At 60.0% G+C, this 13058-nt stretch overlaps 1 protein-coding gene across 1 annotated transcript; it reads left to right on the plus strand.

Moving 5' to 3' along the window:
* Window positions 1-4301: 4301 nt before the first annotated feature.
* PNMA8B (PNMA family member 8B) lies at window positions 4302-8055 on the plus strand. Its single transcript, XM_081118493.1, has one exon. The coding sequence runs from the start codon at window positions 4381-4383 to the stop codon at window positions 6238-6240; it is 1860 nt and encodes a 619-aa protein (XP_080974619.1). The 5' UTR covers window positions 4302-4380; the 3' UTR covers window positions 6241-8055.
* The last annotated feature ends 5003 nt before the right edge of the window (window positions 8056-13058 follow it).

Consider the following 13058-nt stretch of genomic DNA (forward strand, 5'->3'; position numbering starts at 1 on the left):
ATGTTAGGCAGGTTACTTCACCTCTCTGTGCCTCGGTTTGCTCATCTGTAAAATGGGCATAAAACAGTGCCTACTTGTGATGACTGTAGAACGCGTTCACAGGTTCTTCACAGTGCTCTCATAAAAAGGTGGACTCTGGTATCCCATCCTCTTGAATATAGGTCGGCCTTATACTTGCTTCTCATGAGTGGAATGCAGTGGACATGGTGCTGAGTTGCTTCTGAGGCTGGGTTAGAAAAGGACAGGGCCACCGCCTGGGTCTTGCTATCTTAGAACTTGCACCTTGGGAACCCTGAGCCACCATGCTAGAGAGACTTCCTGGGGACAGAAGAGAAGCCAAGGAGCCTCTTGCACCAGTATGTGGATTAAGAAAGCTTCAAGCCCGGCTGGAGTGGCTCAGTTGGTTGAGCTTCATTCTGCGCACCGAAAGGTTGCCGGCTCTATTCCTGGTCAGGGCACATACCTGGGTTGCGGGTTCCATCTCTGGCTGGGGCCTGTACGAAAGGCAACCAATCGATGTTCCTCTGGGGATTAGGAAACAAACATCTTTGAGGGACATTATTCTTTCTACTGTAGGGTATTATTCTCTGTCCTGTGCACTGTAGGACATTTAGCATCATTCCTGCCCTCTACCCACTAGGTGGCAGTAGCCCCACCCTGATCTCAGCTGCCGCACCAAAAGGTCTCATTGCCAACCGCCGTTTGGGGGGCATAATCGCCCTAGTTGAGAGCCACTGCTGAGGCCCTAGGAATGCCTAGGTGAGCAAAACAGAGAAGCTCTTGCTCTTGTGGATTTTCCATTTTTACAACTGAGCCAGCCCATTGATCGCATCTCCCTGGGAAACACTGTCCTCAGTGTCCCCACTCAAGCTTCCCATTTATACCTTTGCAAGTTGCAACCTATGATTTTCATAGAATTGCAACCAAGGCCAAATGGGGATCTGGCAACAGGGCTGGGCAGGAGAGCCACATGGGGAAGCCATCAGCACAGAGGTGACATTGGAACCTTCCCTGAGAAGTGGGAACTCCACTCTGCCTACATGAGCGACAGGTGTCAGCTCCTGTCATCTCTCTGGTTGCTTCTTCCCAGCCTCCCTTGGGGCCTCCTCTTTCATGGTCTACAAATGGCACACAGCAGCCCTGGGCCCAGGCCCTAATGACATCCTCACTCTTCCGCCCCATCTCACTCATTCCGCGCTTCTATCTCTGATTGCTTCCCCTTCCTGTCTGCACCTTTGTCCTCAGTCCAGCTGTGTTCGTTTCGGGTGGCTGCGGTGACAAATCGCCACAGGCTTAGTGGCTTAAAATAACACGTGCGGATTCTCTTCCAGTTCTGGAGCACAGGAGTCTGACAGCGGTCCCATGGGGCTAAAATAAGGTGTTGGCAGGGCCGTGCTCCTTCTCGAGGCTCTAGGGAAGAATGCATTTCCTAACCTTTGCCAGCTTCTAGAGGCCACCTGCCTTCCTTGGCTGGGGTCTCTTCTTCATCTGCACTGTCTGCCTCCATCCTCATATGACATCCTTCCCTTGTATCTCCCATGGGGAGAAGCTAGAGAAGTTACACACGGGCCCTCCCCAGCCCAGGCACCTCTAGAGGCCAGGCCCTGGAGTCCATTAAATTCCATGGAAGAGGGGGCTTCCTCCCCAGTCCCACGCCCATGCTGTCCAGCTCCATGCAACCTTGTCTCTGTCCCAGGAAGGTCCCTGCAGCCCAAGGGGGCCACCTCTAAGCAGCTCCCTAGTCTGCTTCTGCACCCAGGTGTCCCGAGTGGGGCTAAGAGAATCCAGTTGGGCTGTGAGGACAAGCCAGGCTGCTGTGTCTTCCTCAGGATGGGCAGGGAGGGCCCTCCTGGTGTGATGAACTGCACCTCCTGGGGATGGGACCTGGGATACAGATACACACAACCCGAGGAGCAGAGACTTGGAGGGGTGGCCAGTGGATATAGCTACCGAGGGAAAACACTGATGGGCAGAGGGGGCTGGTGCACAGGACACACTTGGACATGACACAGTGCAGTAGTGTCAGCACTTGGGAGAGCAGGTGCTGACCCTGACAGTGCCAGGCCAGGTTGCTGGTGGGTGGTGGCTGGAGGGCTGACTGCACCTCCCTTCCCGGGGACATTTCCTCCCCTCTAAACACAGGACCCTAGTCACCTTCTACACTGGCGAGACCAGCTCAGTGGGGCTGTAAGTAGCGGTTACTGATGTCAGTCATCCTCCTGATCCTAATTCCTTTCTGTAGGAGAGCAGGCTGGGGCGCAGCGTTAGGGTTTTGCTGGGTCAGCACGCCCTCTGGTGGGCACAGGGAGACACAGCTCGGGGAAAAGATGGAACAAGAGGATTAATTTTTTAAAAATTGTTGACACTATTACAGACACCGTTTCCCCCACCCCCCACCGCGCTTTGCCCACCTGCACCCAGCCCCCGCCACCCCTCCCCTGGCCTTCACCACTCTGTTGTCAGTGTCCGTGGGCTATGTATATATATGTTCTTTGGCTACTCTGAAGATCTCCCTTCCCTCTTTTTCTCCCTCTCCCTCCCTTCCTTCCTTTCTCCCGGCTGCTTTCCTTTCCCCCACCGGGTAGCTCAGTTGGTTAGAGCATCATCCTCATGTGCCAAGGTTTCGGGTTCGATCACCAGGTCAGCTTCTCTATCTCTTTTTCCCTCCCTCTCTTTCCCTCTCCTTTCTTCTCTCTCTCTCAAATCAATCAATAAAAAAATTTTAAAAAAGCATGTTCAATATCTCATTAATAATTGTTTTATATTGATGACAAGCACAAATGATAATATTTTGTCTCTCTGTGGATAAATGAAACCTATTCTTAAAATTTATTTTACCTGTTTCTGTTTATTGACAGAAGGCTGCCAGAGCCCATGTAACATAGCCCTGTGACTTGCGTTTGGGGCTGCATTATATTTCTGTTGGACGCTGCTGCTCTAGAGAGAAGGTAACATACATTTGGGGATCAGGAGGGTGAAAGGAGAAGGAAAAGCAGGGAAATAGGAGCTGCAGGGGGGTTGGTAGGAGAGTGAGCCAGCATTTGGCTTGCCTGTAGGCCCAATTGCCATGGTAACCTTGCAATAAACTCTTCCTACACTAAAAAAAAAAAAAAGACTGCAGTGTTTTGGTTCTCTAGCTGTCTGTCTACCTACCTATTTAACAAATGCTTATATAATGGTAAGATCTCAACAAACAGTTCCCATAGCCACCTTCGAGGGAGCACCAGCTATGGGCCAACTTCTCTTCCAAATGCTTTCATGGATCAGCCCCTTTCGTCCCCGTAAGAACCCTGTGAGGGAGGGTTAGCGGCTGTGGCCATTTCACAGACGAGAACACTGCGAAACTTCCTAGAGTCGCAGCGGGGGGTGCAGTAGAGACGGAGACCCCAGAGCTGGACGACAGCGCGGGATTTTCGGGGGGGGCGGGGGGGGCGGGGCAAAGGATGGTGAAGCGAAGGCTGATTGAGCAGCTGTAATGTTTCCATGCCGGTCGGTGGCCCAGTCAGGGCAATGCTTTCTTGCAGGATTCATGTCTGACCTCACTGATGCCCACGCCCCGATACAAACCACGTACAAAACCAGGGTGAACTGCACGTGCACCCTCTTGAGTACAGGAACCTGGGCAAGTGAGGCCTGCTCTCGGAACGAGGCCGTCAGGGAGGTCCGCGCACCCCGAATGGGGCCTGCTCCCCGCAGCAGGTGAGGCCAGTGTCCCCTTACCGAAGCCCGTTTCCACCGAGTGACACCTGTGAGCTCCGAACCCAAGGCTGAGTCCGAGTCCCACGGTGGGGGGCCAGGGCCCCTTGCTTTAGGTCCCTACATACTCGCCCCTGTGAATTTGGCCTGTTCGGGGCTCATCGCTGAAGGGGGTGCTGCCAACGCCCACATCCTCCCTGGTCCGGCCCTTTAAGAGCCGGTCCCCAGAACCCGGCTCGGGCCAGCCGCGTTGCCATGGAGACCGGCCCAGCTCGCCGAGGGGCGAGCCCCTTTGCGCAGGCGCAGGACGGAGCAGCCGCGGCGCAGCGGAACTGCCGAGCTCGGAGCGCAGGGTGCGCGCCCAGACCCGCCGGAGCCGGCCAGGTGGCTGCCCTGCCCGCGCCGCTCCAGGTGCCACAGCGACACCTCCCTGCACCGGGCCCGGCGCCGCGACATCCAGACCAGGCACAGAGGCGGGCGGCATCCCCGGGCCTGACACGTAAGCCCCCTGCGGACTGTCCGGCAGCCCTGCGGAGGGGGCCTCGGAAAGGCCGCTGCGTCAGCCGGCCTGTGGCTGCGGGAGCCCCGAGCCCCGCGCCCTCGGCCCCGCCACACTCACCTGAACCTGCGGCGCTGTTCCAGGGCGCGATCCGCGCCGGGCGGTCAGCACGAGCGGGCGGCACCATGGCCTTGAGCCTTTTGCAGGACTGGTGCAGGGGGCTGGACGTCGACGTGCACAGGGCGCTGCTGGTCACCGGCATCCCCGAGGGCCTGGGGCAGGCGGCCATCGAGGCGGTCCTGAAGCCCGCCTTCCAGGCCCTGGGCACGTTCAGGCTGAGGAGCACGAGGGCCCTGAGAGACGAGAAGGCCAAGGCCGCCCTGGTGGAGTTCGTGGAGGACATTAATCACCCCGCCATCCCCAGGGAGATCCCGGGCAAGGACGGCGCCTGGAGGGTCCTGTGTAAGGACCGCGCGGAGGACACGCGAGTCCTGAGGCAGATGAAACGCTTGCTGCTGGATGAAAGGGCCCCCGGGGACACGCCCACCCTTTCCCCGTCGGGGGCGCAGGCCCAGGGGTCGGAGCCGGCGGCCGGGGAGGCCGGTCCCCCTCCGGGCGCGGCCAGCAAGGCCGCGAGGGGCCGTCGGAGCCGCAGGAGCAGAGCCAGGGGCAGCAGGCTGGCGCAGAAGGGCAAGAAGCGGGGCCGGGGCGGGCGGCCGTTCACCGCCGCCTCCGCGCGGCGCGGGTCCGAGGACTCTTCCTGCGACAGCCTGGGCGTGGTGATCGAGGAGATAGACGAGGAGGACCTGAGCGGGCTGGACGACCAGAGGGCCCTGTACACCACGCTCCAGGTGGCCGCCAAGGAGCTCGTGAAGAAGTGGGCTCTCCAGGGTGACCCAGAGGACGGAGACGGCCCCCGCGAGTTCTTGGCTCTGGTGACGGTGACGGACAAAGCCAAGAAGGAGGAGATGGACAAGGAGACCCCGGGGGCTGAGTCCATCAGCCTCAACATCGAAGACCTGAGCGGGGTCCCCGATTTGGTGGCCCTCCTTGCCGTGAGAGACACTTCTGGCGAGGAGCCCCTAGACAGCGACGCTTCCGAGGGCGAGTCGCAGGAAAATGGGAGCCAAGAGCAAGAGGGGGGCAACCCTGAGTTTGTGGCCATCGTCGCGTATACAGACCCCTCGGACCCATCCGCCCGGGAGGAGATGTTGAAAATCGCGTCTGTGATTGAGTCGCTGGGCTGGAGCGACCAGAAGGAGCAAAAAGATGCGCTTCCCGAGGTGCTGTCCGTCATGTCCAAGGACACGTCCGGCACCCGCGTGAAGGTGGAGGAGGCGGGCCGCCAGGTGGACGCCATGGTGCTGAGGAAGGCCAAGGCCGACGGGAACCTCCTGGAGTGCATTTCCACCTTGGCCGAGCCCGAGACCCTCCCCAAGGGGAAGAAGGCTCCGCGGGGCCTCTTCGGGGGCTGGGGAGACGAAGAGGAAGAGGTGGGCCTCCTGGAGCTCGTGGCGCTGCTGGCGGCCCAGGACCTGGCCGAGGTGATGAAGGGAGACCGGGAAGAAGCCCGGGAGGGCGGGAAGTCGCGATGCGCCAAGGGCGGCCTGGGGGAGGTGCTGGCGCTCCTGGCGGCGGCGCGCGGCGGCCGGGAGTCGGAGGAGGAGTCGGAGGGGGCGTCGGACGGAGGCTCAGAGGAGGCGTCTGAGGACACGGAGAGCGAGGAGTCGGAGCCTGAGGACCGGGCGTCCAGGAAGCCCCGTGCCAAGCGAGCCCGCACGGCCTCTAAGGTCCTGGGTCAGGCCGGCACCCCCTCGGGGTCCCGCAAAACCCGACGGGGAGGCCGGGGCCGCGGGGGGAGAGGCAACACCCCCGAGAAGAAAGCCAAGGACGAGGCGGCGGGCGACAAGAAGAAGAAGGGGCGGGCGGGCGCCGGGGCCCGCGCCAAGGCCGGCGAGGCCAGGGGGCAGCCGCCCACCGGCTCCAAGCCGGCCCGCGGGAAGAAGGCTCGTCGGGGCGGGAGGCTGCCCCCCAAGTGCCGCTAGTGGCCCCCAGAGACAGCGGGGCTGCGGCCGGCCATGTGGCCTCCGCCTCCTCGCTCCCTCCGCCCTCCCTGCGGCAGAGGCCGGTCTCCCGCTTAGCCGTGCGCTCTGTGCTCTGCTGTGCGCCAGGCGCGCACCGCGGGTCTCATCTTTACCTTCCAGTCCCTCCTTTACAGGTGGCACAAGCGATCCTGATGGAAGAAGGAGAGAGAAACGGGCACCCCCCCGGAGGCACCAGCCCCAGGTGATGGGACCGTGTCTCAAAGGGCACCTGGCGGGGGTGGCTTTAGGTGGCCCCCAGTTAGCACCAGGGTGAGTGTGTCCGTGGACCCGGGCACCTGGGGGGCCAGCAGCGCCAGTGAGTTCTTTCTGGCTCTTCGTAGGGCCCCGAAGATTCCAGGCACGTGCTCTGGCCAGCATCTGTAGGCCCCTTTCCCCCCTCCCCTCATCTGATGGGGCCTGGGGTCTGTGATGGAGGCTTGGCCACCAGCGGCCAGTGGGTGTCAGGGTGAAGCTGAGCTCCCTGCTTGGAGGAGGAAAGGATCCCAGAAAGACGAGCCTGAGAGGCTGAGGGGGCGGCTCCTGTGGAGGGGGGAGGGGGAAAAGACGTGGGGGAGGAGTGGGGACGGGTTACCAGGAGCTGGAGAGGAGGAGGGAGAGGAAGAAAGGAAAGACGCACCAGCCCTGCCCACCTCTGGTGCAGCTGATACAGATGGATTAGCTCCTCAAAGCCAAGGCCACCTGCTGGTGCCCACAGGCTGAATCTGCCACTCAGACTGCACAGTGATTCCCCAAAATCCTAGTTATTTCCCAACATTTTCAGTTACAGCAATTCACACCCAGGCTATTGGCTTCTCTCTGCAGTGCCAGGCAGCACCCCTCCCCCAGGAGTGTGGCTCCCCTCCGTAGTCCCACCTGCTGCCCACCCCCTCCCTTGGGCTGACCTGTCCTTCAGCGCTGGCTTTGCAGCCCCTGACTAAGATGACAGGTCTCCCAGTTCACCATCTGAGTGAATTAAATGCCAGAGGGGACCCAGAGGGGGCACCTAAGGGATTGGGGGCTTGTCCCGCCAGTGTAGGAGGTGACTAGGGACCTGGGTTTAGAGGGGAGAAAATGTTCCCAGGAGGGAAAGAGCCACAGTCAGCCCTGGAGCCAACCCCACCAGCAACCTGGTCTGGTGCTGTCCCAAGTGCTGTCCCCAGTGCTGATGCTTTTGTACCAAGTTGTGTCCATGTGGTGACCTGTGCATCGGTCCCCTCTGCCTATCTCAGTGTTTCCCTCACTAGCGATCTACACTGGCTGCCCCTCCAAGTCCTCATTCCTGGGGCTGTGTGTATCTGTGTCCCAGTTTCCATCCCCAGGAGGGTCCTCCCTGCCCACCTGGAGGAAGACAGGGCAGCCTGGCTGTGTCCTCACAGCCCAACTGGACTGTCCCAGCCCCGCTCGGGACACCTGGGTGCAGAAGCAGACTCGGAGCAGCTTGGAGGTGGCCCCTTTGGGCTGCAGGGACCTCCCTGGGACAGAGACAAGCTTACTTTGGATCAGGTCAGGGTGGGCATGGGGCTGGGGAGGAAGCCCCCCTCCCTGGGGTGTAATGGACTTCAGGGCCTGGTCCCAGGCTGAGCAGCTTCCGGAGATGTCTGGGCTGGGAGGGCCCCGCGTGTGACTAACTTCTCCCTGTAGCACTTAGGCCCCTCTCCTTGTGCACTGTCACCTGGGATCCCTCAGTAAAGTGAATTAAGTGTTCTGGCCTGGTCTCGGTGCTCTGCGCAGTGGGGGAGGGGAGCGTCTGAGATTGGGCAACAGATGCCCCACCTGTCACGGCTGGCGTCCAGCCAGAACACCCTGGGACTGCCCTGTCACTGACTTACACTCTGTCCCTTCTGCTTCAGTGACTCTGCCCCCGCCCAGACCCCTGCCCTAACCCACCCACTTAAATTCTGCCCTGGCTTCTACCTGCCCTGCCCCTGGCCTCCTCCCCCAGCCCTTCCTGCTGTCTCCTGCCCTATTGCATATTGCCAGGTCCCAGCCTGCCATCATTTTGGGTCCCTGCCACCAGGCCCCCTTTGCTGGCCCCACCCAATGACACATTCTGGGGCCCCTGCCCTCATCCCTAATCCTGGCCCCTATCCCACCCTGCTCCCCAGAACCTGGGCTGTGTCTCTGCCCCATTCACTAACCCTCAGGTCAGTCCCCACCCAATTATACCGTCCCAGCCCCCAGCCTGTTCACACCCTCACCTAGTCCAGCTCCTGCCCCCACCCCACTCAGGGCGGCTCTGCGCTCAGCCCAGGCCACCCTCACTGGTGCTCACCCTGGTGCTCAGCTGAACCCTTTTCCATGCTCTGTGTCCTGTAACCTTCTGTGCCCAGCTCCCAGCTGCCTGCTTGATCTTCAAGGCTCTGCCCTTGACCCAAACCAAGAGGCCTCCCTCCTACTGGGTCCTTGCCCCACCCCCATGTGTAGCTACAAGGCTGCCTGAGGGGTCCTATTAGGACTTACCTGATGTCTGATGAAGTCACTCCCCAAACCCTTTAAAGGCTTCCTCCTCACGCACAGGTCAGTGGAGTGCCCTTCCCAGGACATTTACACGGGCCTGTCCTTCACGTGGGTCTTTCTTCAAATGTCACATTTCCAGGGAGGGCTTCCCTGACACCCTATTAAAAATGCCACCCTTCCTGCACATCCCCACCTTATTTTCCAGAGCTCTGCCAGCTGATACACTTGTTCATTTCTCAGTAGTGTGCTGAATGTATTTTCGAGGAGGGGGCAATAGAGGGAATTGGCGTGGGTTTTGCAGGCAGGCAGGTTGCCCAAAGATTGGATACAGCGAGCTGCTCCCTGCCCAGGGGAGTGCTGCTGCTGGAGCCCAGGTCGCTGGGCCAACGAGGTTCCACAGCAGAGCCCATTGGCATGAGGTCGGACCCAGGATCCCCAGCAGCCTCCAGGTAGCGTCCCCCTACCCGCTTCCAACTGCCACCAGCGCCCCTGGGCCAGCAGCACAGCTGGCAGAGGAATCAGGACGAGGCTGAGGCCGAGGGTCCACCCGGTGGGGGTTTGGGGCGGGGGAGCGGCGGGGGGGAGGCGGGGGCAGCAGAGTGGGCAGGGCGGCTCCCAGGCCCTGAGCGTGCTGAGTGTGGTCCGCTCTGTCCCCGCCGCGTCCCCAGCGCCAGCTGGGTGCCCACACATGGCGTCTGCTGTCTCCAGTTGTCGAATGACTAACAGACCGAATGAACTGCGCGGGCTTGGCGAACCCAACCCAGATGCCTCGGCGAGGAAGGTGCTGGGACGCTCCGCGCAGGCGGGAGGGAGCCTGGGGGCGCGCGGAGCAGCGTCTCAGGTCCCAGGAGCAGCCGCGAAAAGGCCCCGCGACGAGCCCACCGAGGCCCCTTAGCAGCGGAATTTGTCCCTGCGGGGAGCCCGGAGGTGCCGAGGCCCCGGAGGTGGACGGAGCGGGGCGCGGGCGCCTCCGGTGGGGGAAGAAGGCAGTGTCCCGGGAGGAGGCCGGGGACCCACGCGAGCCTTAGGGGATGCGTATCCGGCCCCGGGGCTGGGGCTGGGGCTGGGGCTGGGGCTGGGGCTGGGGCTGCGGCGGGAGCAGCGCAGACCGATGCAGGCCCCTTGACTAATGGCGGGGGCGCGGGAGGGGCGCGGATACTAAGCCTCCTAGAGAAGGGCAGGGTCCTGCCTTAGATGCCGTGACTGCGGGAGAAAAACCCGGCGGGCGGGGGCCTGAGGATGCGGGGCAGGAGGGTTTGCAGTCATCACCTGTTTAAGGTTGTGCGGGGAAACCTCACCGAGAAGGTGACGTTTGAGCAGAACCCCGAAGGAGGTGAGGGTGAGGCAGCGGATGCCTGAGGGAAGCGCCCCCAGGGGCAGGAACAGCGGGTGCAGAAGCCGGGAGCCAGCGCCCTGATGCGAGGGGGTCGGTCATTCCCGTGTCATCAGTGACCACTCCAGTGCCAGGCTTCGGCGCTGGGTTTCTGTCTCTGTCGAGTTTTTGAAATAAATAGATTGGGGTGGGGGAGGGTCTTCATTTGCTACGGCGGTTAGAATAGGTTTGGGGAAAATAGGGTGAAGGCAGGTTTTCACTCCCGTTTCCCAGATCAGGAAACCGAGGCTCAGTGAAGCGGGGAGGGGGGGGCTCAGTTCCTGTACTGCTCCAGGGCTCCCTCGCGTCACCGCACGACGACCATTCAGGGCAAGAGGGGGAGGTGCCTTGGCTCCAACCCCATCCCCTACCCAAACTCGCCCCGCACCCCCACCCCACGCTAACCTTGTCCGGGCTTCTCAGGCCGCTCAAGTTCTGAGTGTGGTCAGGTCCTAGAGGTGAGAGGGACGATCCGGGGCTCCAGCAGCAGTGAACGACGCCCCCTTCCCACCACCCACCACTCACGAGGCGGGGAGATAACCCGCGCCAGCAGCAGTGCCCGCGGTGCCCACCAGACGGCGCTCCAGGACCGCTAGTTAAAGGCGCTTTGGGCACTGGCCCAGAGCCAGAGGCTCGGCCGGGCCTTCCAACGCCAGGCTGGGAAAGGGAACATTCCTGGAAGGCAGCGCTCCTTCCAGTGAGGTCCTGGGACCAGCAGCATTAGCATCACCCGGGACTTGATAGAAATGCATGTTCTTGGGTCCGCTGCAGACCTACGGAATCGTTTGGGGATGGGGTCCAGCAATCTATATTTTAAAGGGTCCTCCAACTGATTCTTAGGCACCACCAGTTTGAGGCCTGATTATCTGCTGGAGCCCTAGAGTAGGGTTCTCAGCCCCGGGTGCACACTGGGCTCATTCCCGAAGCTGTAGCTCCGGATGCCCCAGCCACACCCCGGACCAGCTCTGAGTGCCGGCTGGGTGTGGATGTTTGAAAATTCTACACAGCAGCCATGACTAGGAACCAGGAACCGCTGTGCTAGGAGTCCCGACAAGGGGTGAGATGTCAAGAATTGGCCGCCCCTGATATATAACAGCCTCTGATATATAACAGGATTAAGACGAGATGACATCTGTTGGGGTTGATTTGAGCTCTAACGTATCTTCTTCAGTCTTAGCAATCCTGGGAGGAGAGCTCTATGATGATCACTCTTTCAGATGAGTTAAGGAACAGAGAAGTTAAGTAACCAGCCAAAGGTCACACAGCTTATAAGGGGCAGTGCTGGAGGTGAGATGAGCATCCTCACTCCAAATCCCTCCTCACTCTGTCCCTGAATTTCCTCTTTTCCTGTCATTCCACTATGGGGCCTGGGAAGAGGGATCCAGAAAGTCCTGCCAGTTGCAGGGAGGCATTTCTATGTCTGTGCTCCATTGTTTTCTCTTTGGTTACAGTTAGGGAAGGCTGGGCCAGTCCAGATAAAGGCTGATTTAGCGACAAAACTCTAGTTTTCTGTGGGGCTTCCTCCCTGAGAATCCCAGCCGGTTTGAAACCACCCCAGGAGGTACCAGCAGGCTGCACTGGGGACTGGGCCCCTACTGGCACCACCTGAAAACCCTTGGATTGAAGGTAATACTGAATGCCCTGGTACCCTCTCAGGTTATTCAAGTTTCCTCCCGCCTCCTAGGCCTCGCTGGATGCTCATGCTGGGGATGCTGGGAACAGGAGGGACAAACTGAGAATTAGCGAAGGTGGGGTGGGGGAGGGAAGGGACAGATTTACCTAAAGTCTCTGAGTCTTTCTAGGTCTCTCTCACCATCTCTGCTCCCAGCTCCTTTCACCTTCCAGCATCCCAAACAGGCCAGGGCCCCCGTGGTAAGGAGGCCACTAGTCCCCAAGATGGGCAGTAGCCACGACAGACAGCCCCTACTGCCACCCAGAGTGCTCACTGGCCACTCCAGAGACAGCTCCACCCAGTTCGGTTATTCCCCTGCCCAACCCCCCAAAATCCATCCCTCCAAGTGGAGTTCAAAGCCCACTGTGGGCTTTCTTGCCAGGTTATGAGCTGTGAACTACACCCAGTGTGCAGGGGTTCTTAGTATTACAGCAAGTGAACCCATGTGACCTCTTGGAGGCCGGGGGTGGGAGAAGCCGTATCGTTCCTCAGTTCCAGGGAAAAAACTAAGAAATTCAGGCCAGGCTGCAGCCACAGGCAGGACAGAGTTGGCCTCAGATCCCCTCCTCCGTGAATGTCCTTTTCTCCTGCCCCCAGTGAAGCTGGCGTCTGGTTATTGCTATTTTTCACTGGTGGGGTCGGGGTTGGGGGACACAAACAATACAGAGAGATGTTCCCCAGCTCCCACGGGGCCTTAGCAACTCCTCTCTCCAGCTGTAACTACGGCGGTACACTCCATACTACTACACCCCCACCTTGTTTGGGCCTGTTCCTATTGCAATGATTTTTCCCGGATGCTTGATGAAAACAGATTCCTGGGCCCTGGCTGGGTGGCTCAGTTGGATGGAGCATCAGCCTGTGGACTTGGTTGCAAGCTCGATCCCCCTGATGTGTCTCTCTCACATCAATGTTCCTCTCTGCCTCTCCCTCTCCCTTCCACTCTCTCTGAAAACACACACACACACACACACACACACACACACACACACCCCAGGTTCCTGGGCCACACAGCCAGCACTATCAAACAGCTCTGGCACAGAAGCCCCCCCAATCTGCATTTGGACTCATTTCTTCAGTGAGTTTCCTTCACCTTGTAAACTGCATGAAGTGTATAAACTGCAGGCCCTGGGCCCGTGGAAACAGCAGAACCCAGGAGTGTGGGGATGGCAAGCAAAGTGACATAAGCACAGGTCGCCACCATGGATTATGGAGGGGACACAAGGGCGTGACAAAATTACCCTGGAGCGGTCTTCAGCTGCCAAGTCCAAAGCCAAGAAA

The sequence above is a fragment of the Miniopterus schreibersii genome (genome assembly GCF_964146895.1).
Source record: "Miniopterus schreibersii genome assembly, chromosome: 18".
NCBI lineage: Eukaryota > Metazoa > Chordata > Mammalia > Chiroptera > Miniopteridae > Miniopterus > Miniopterus schreibersii.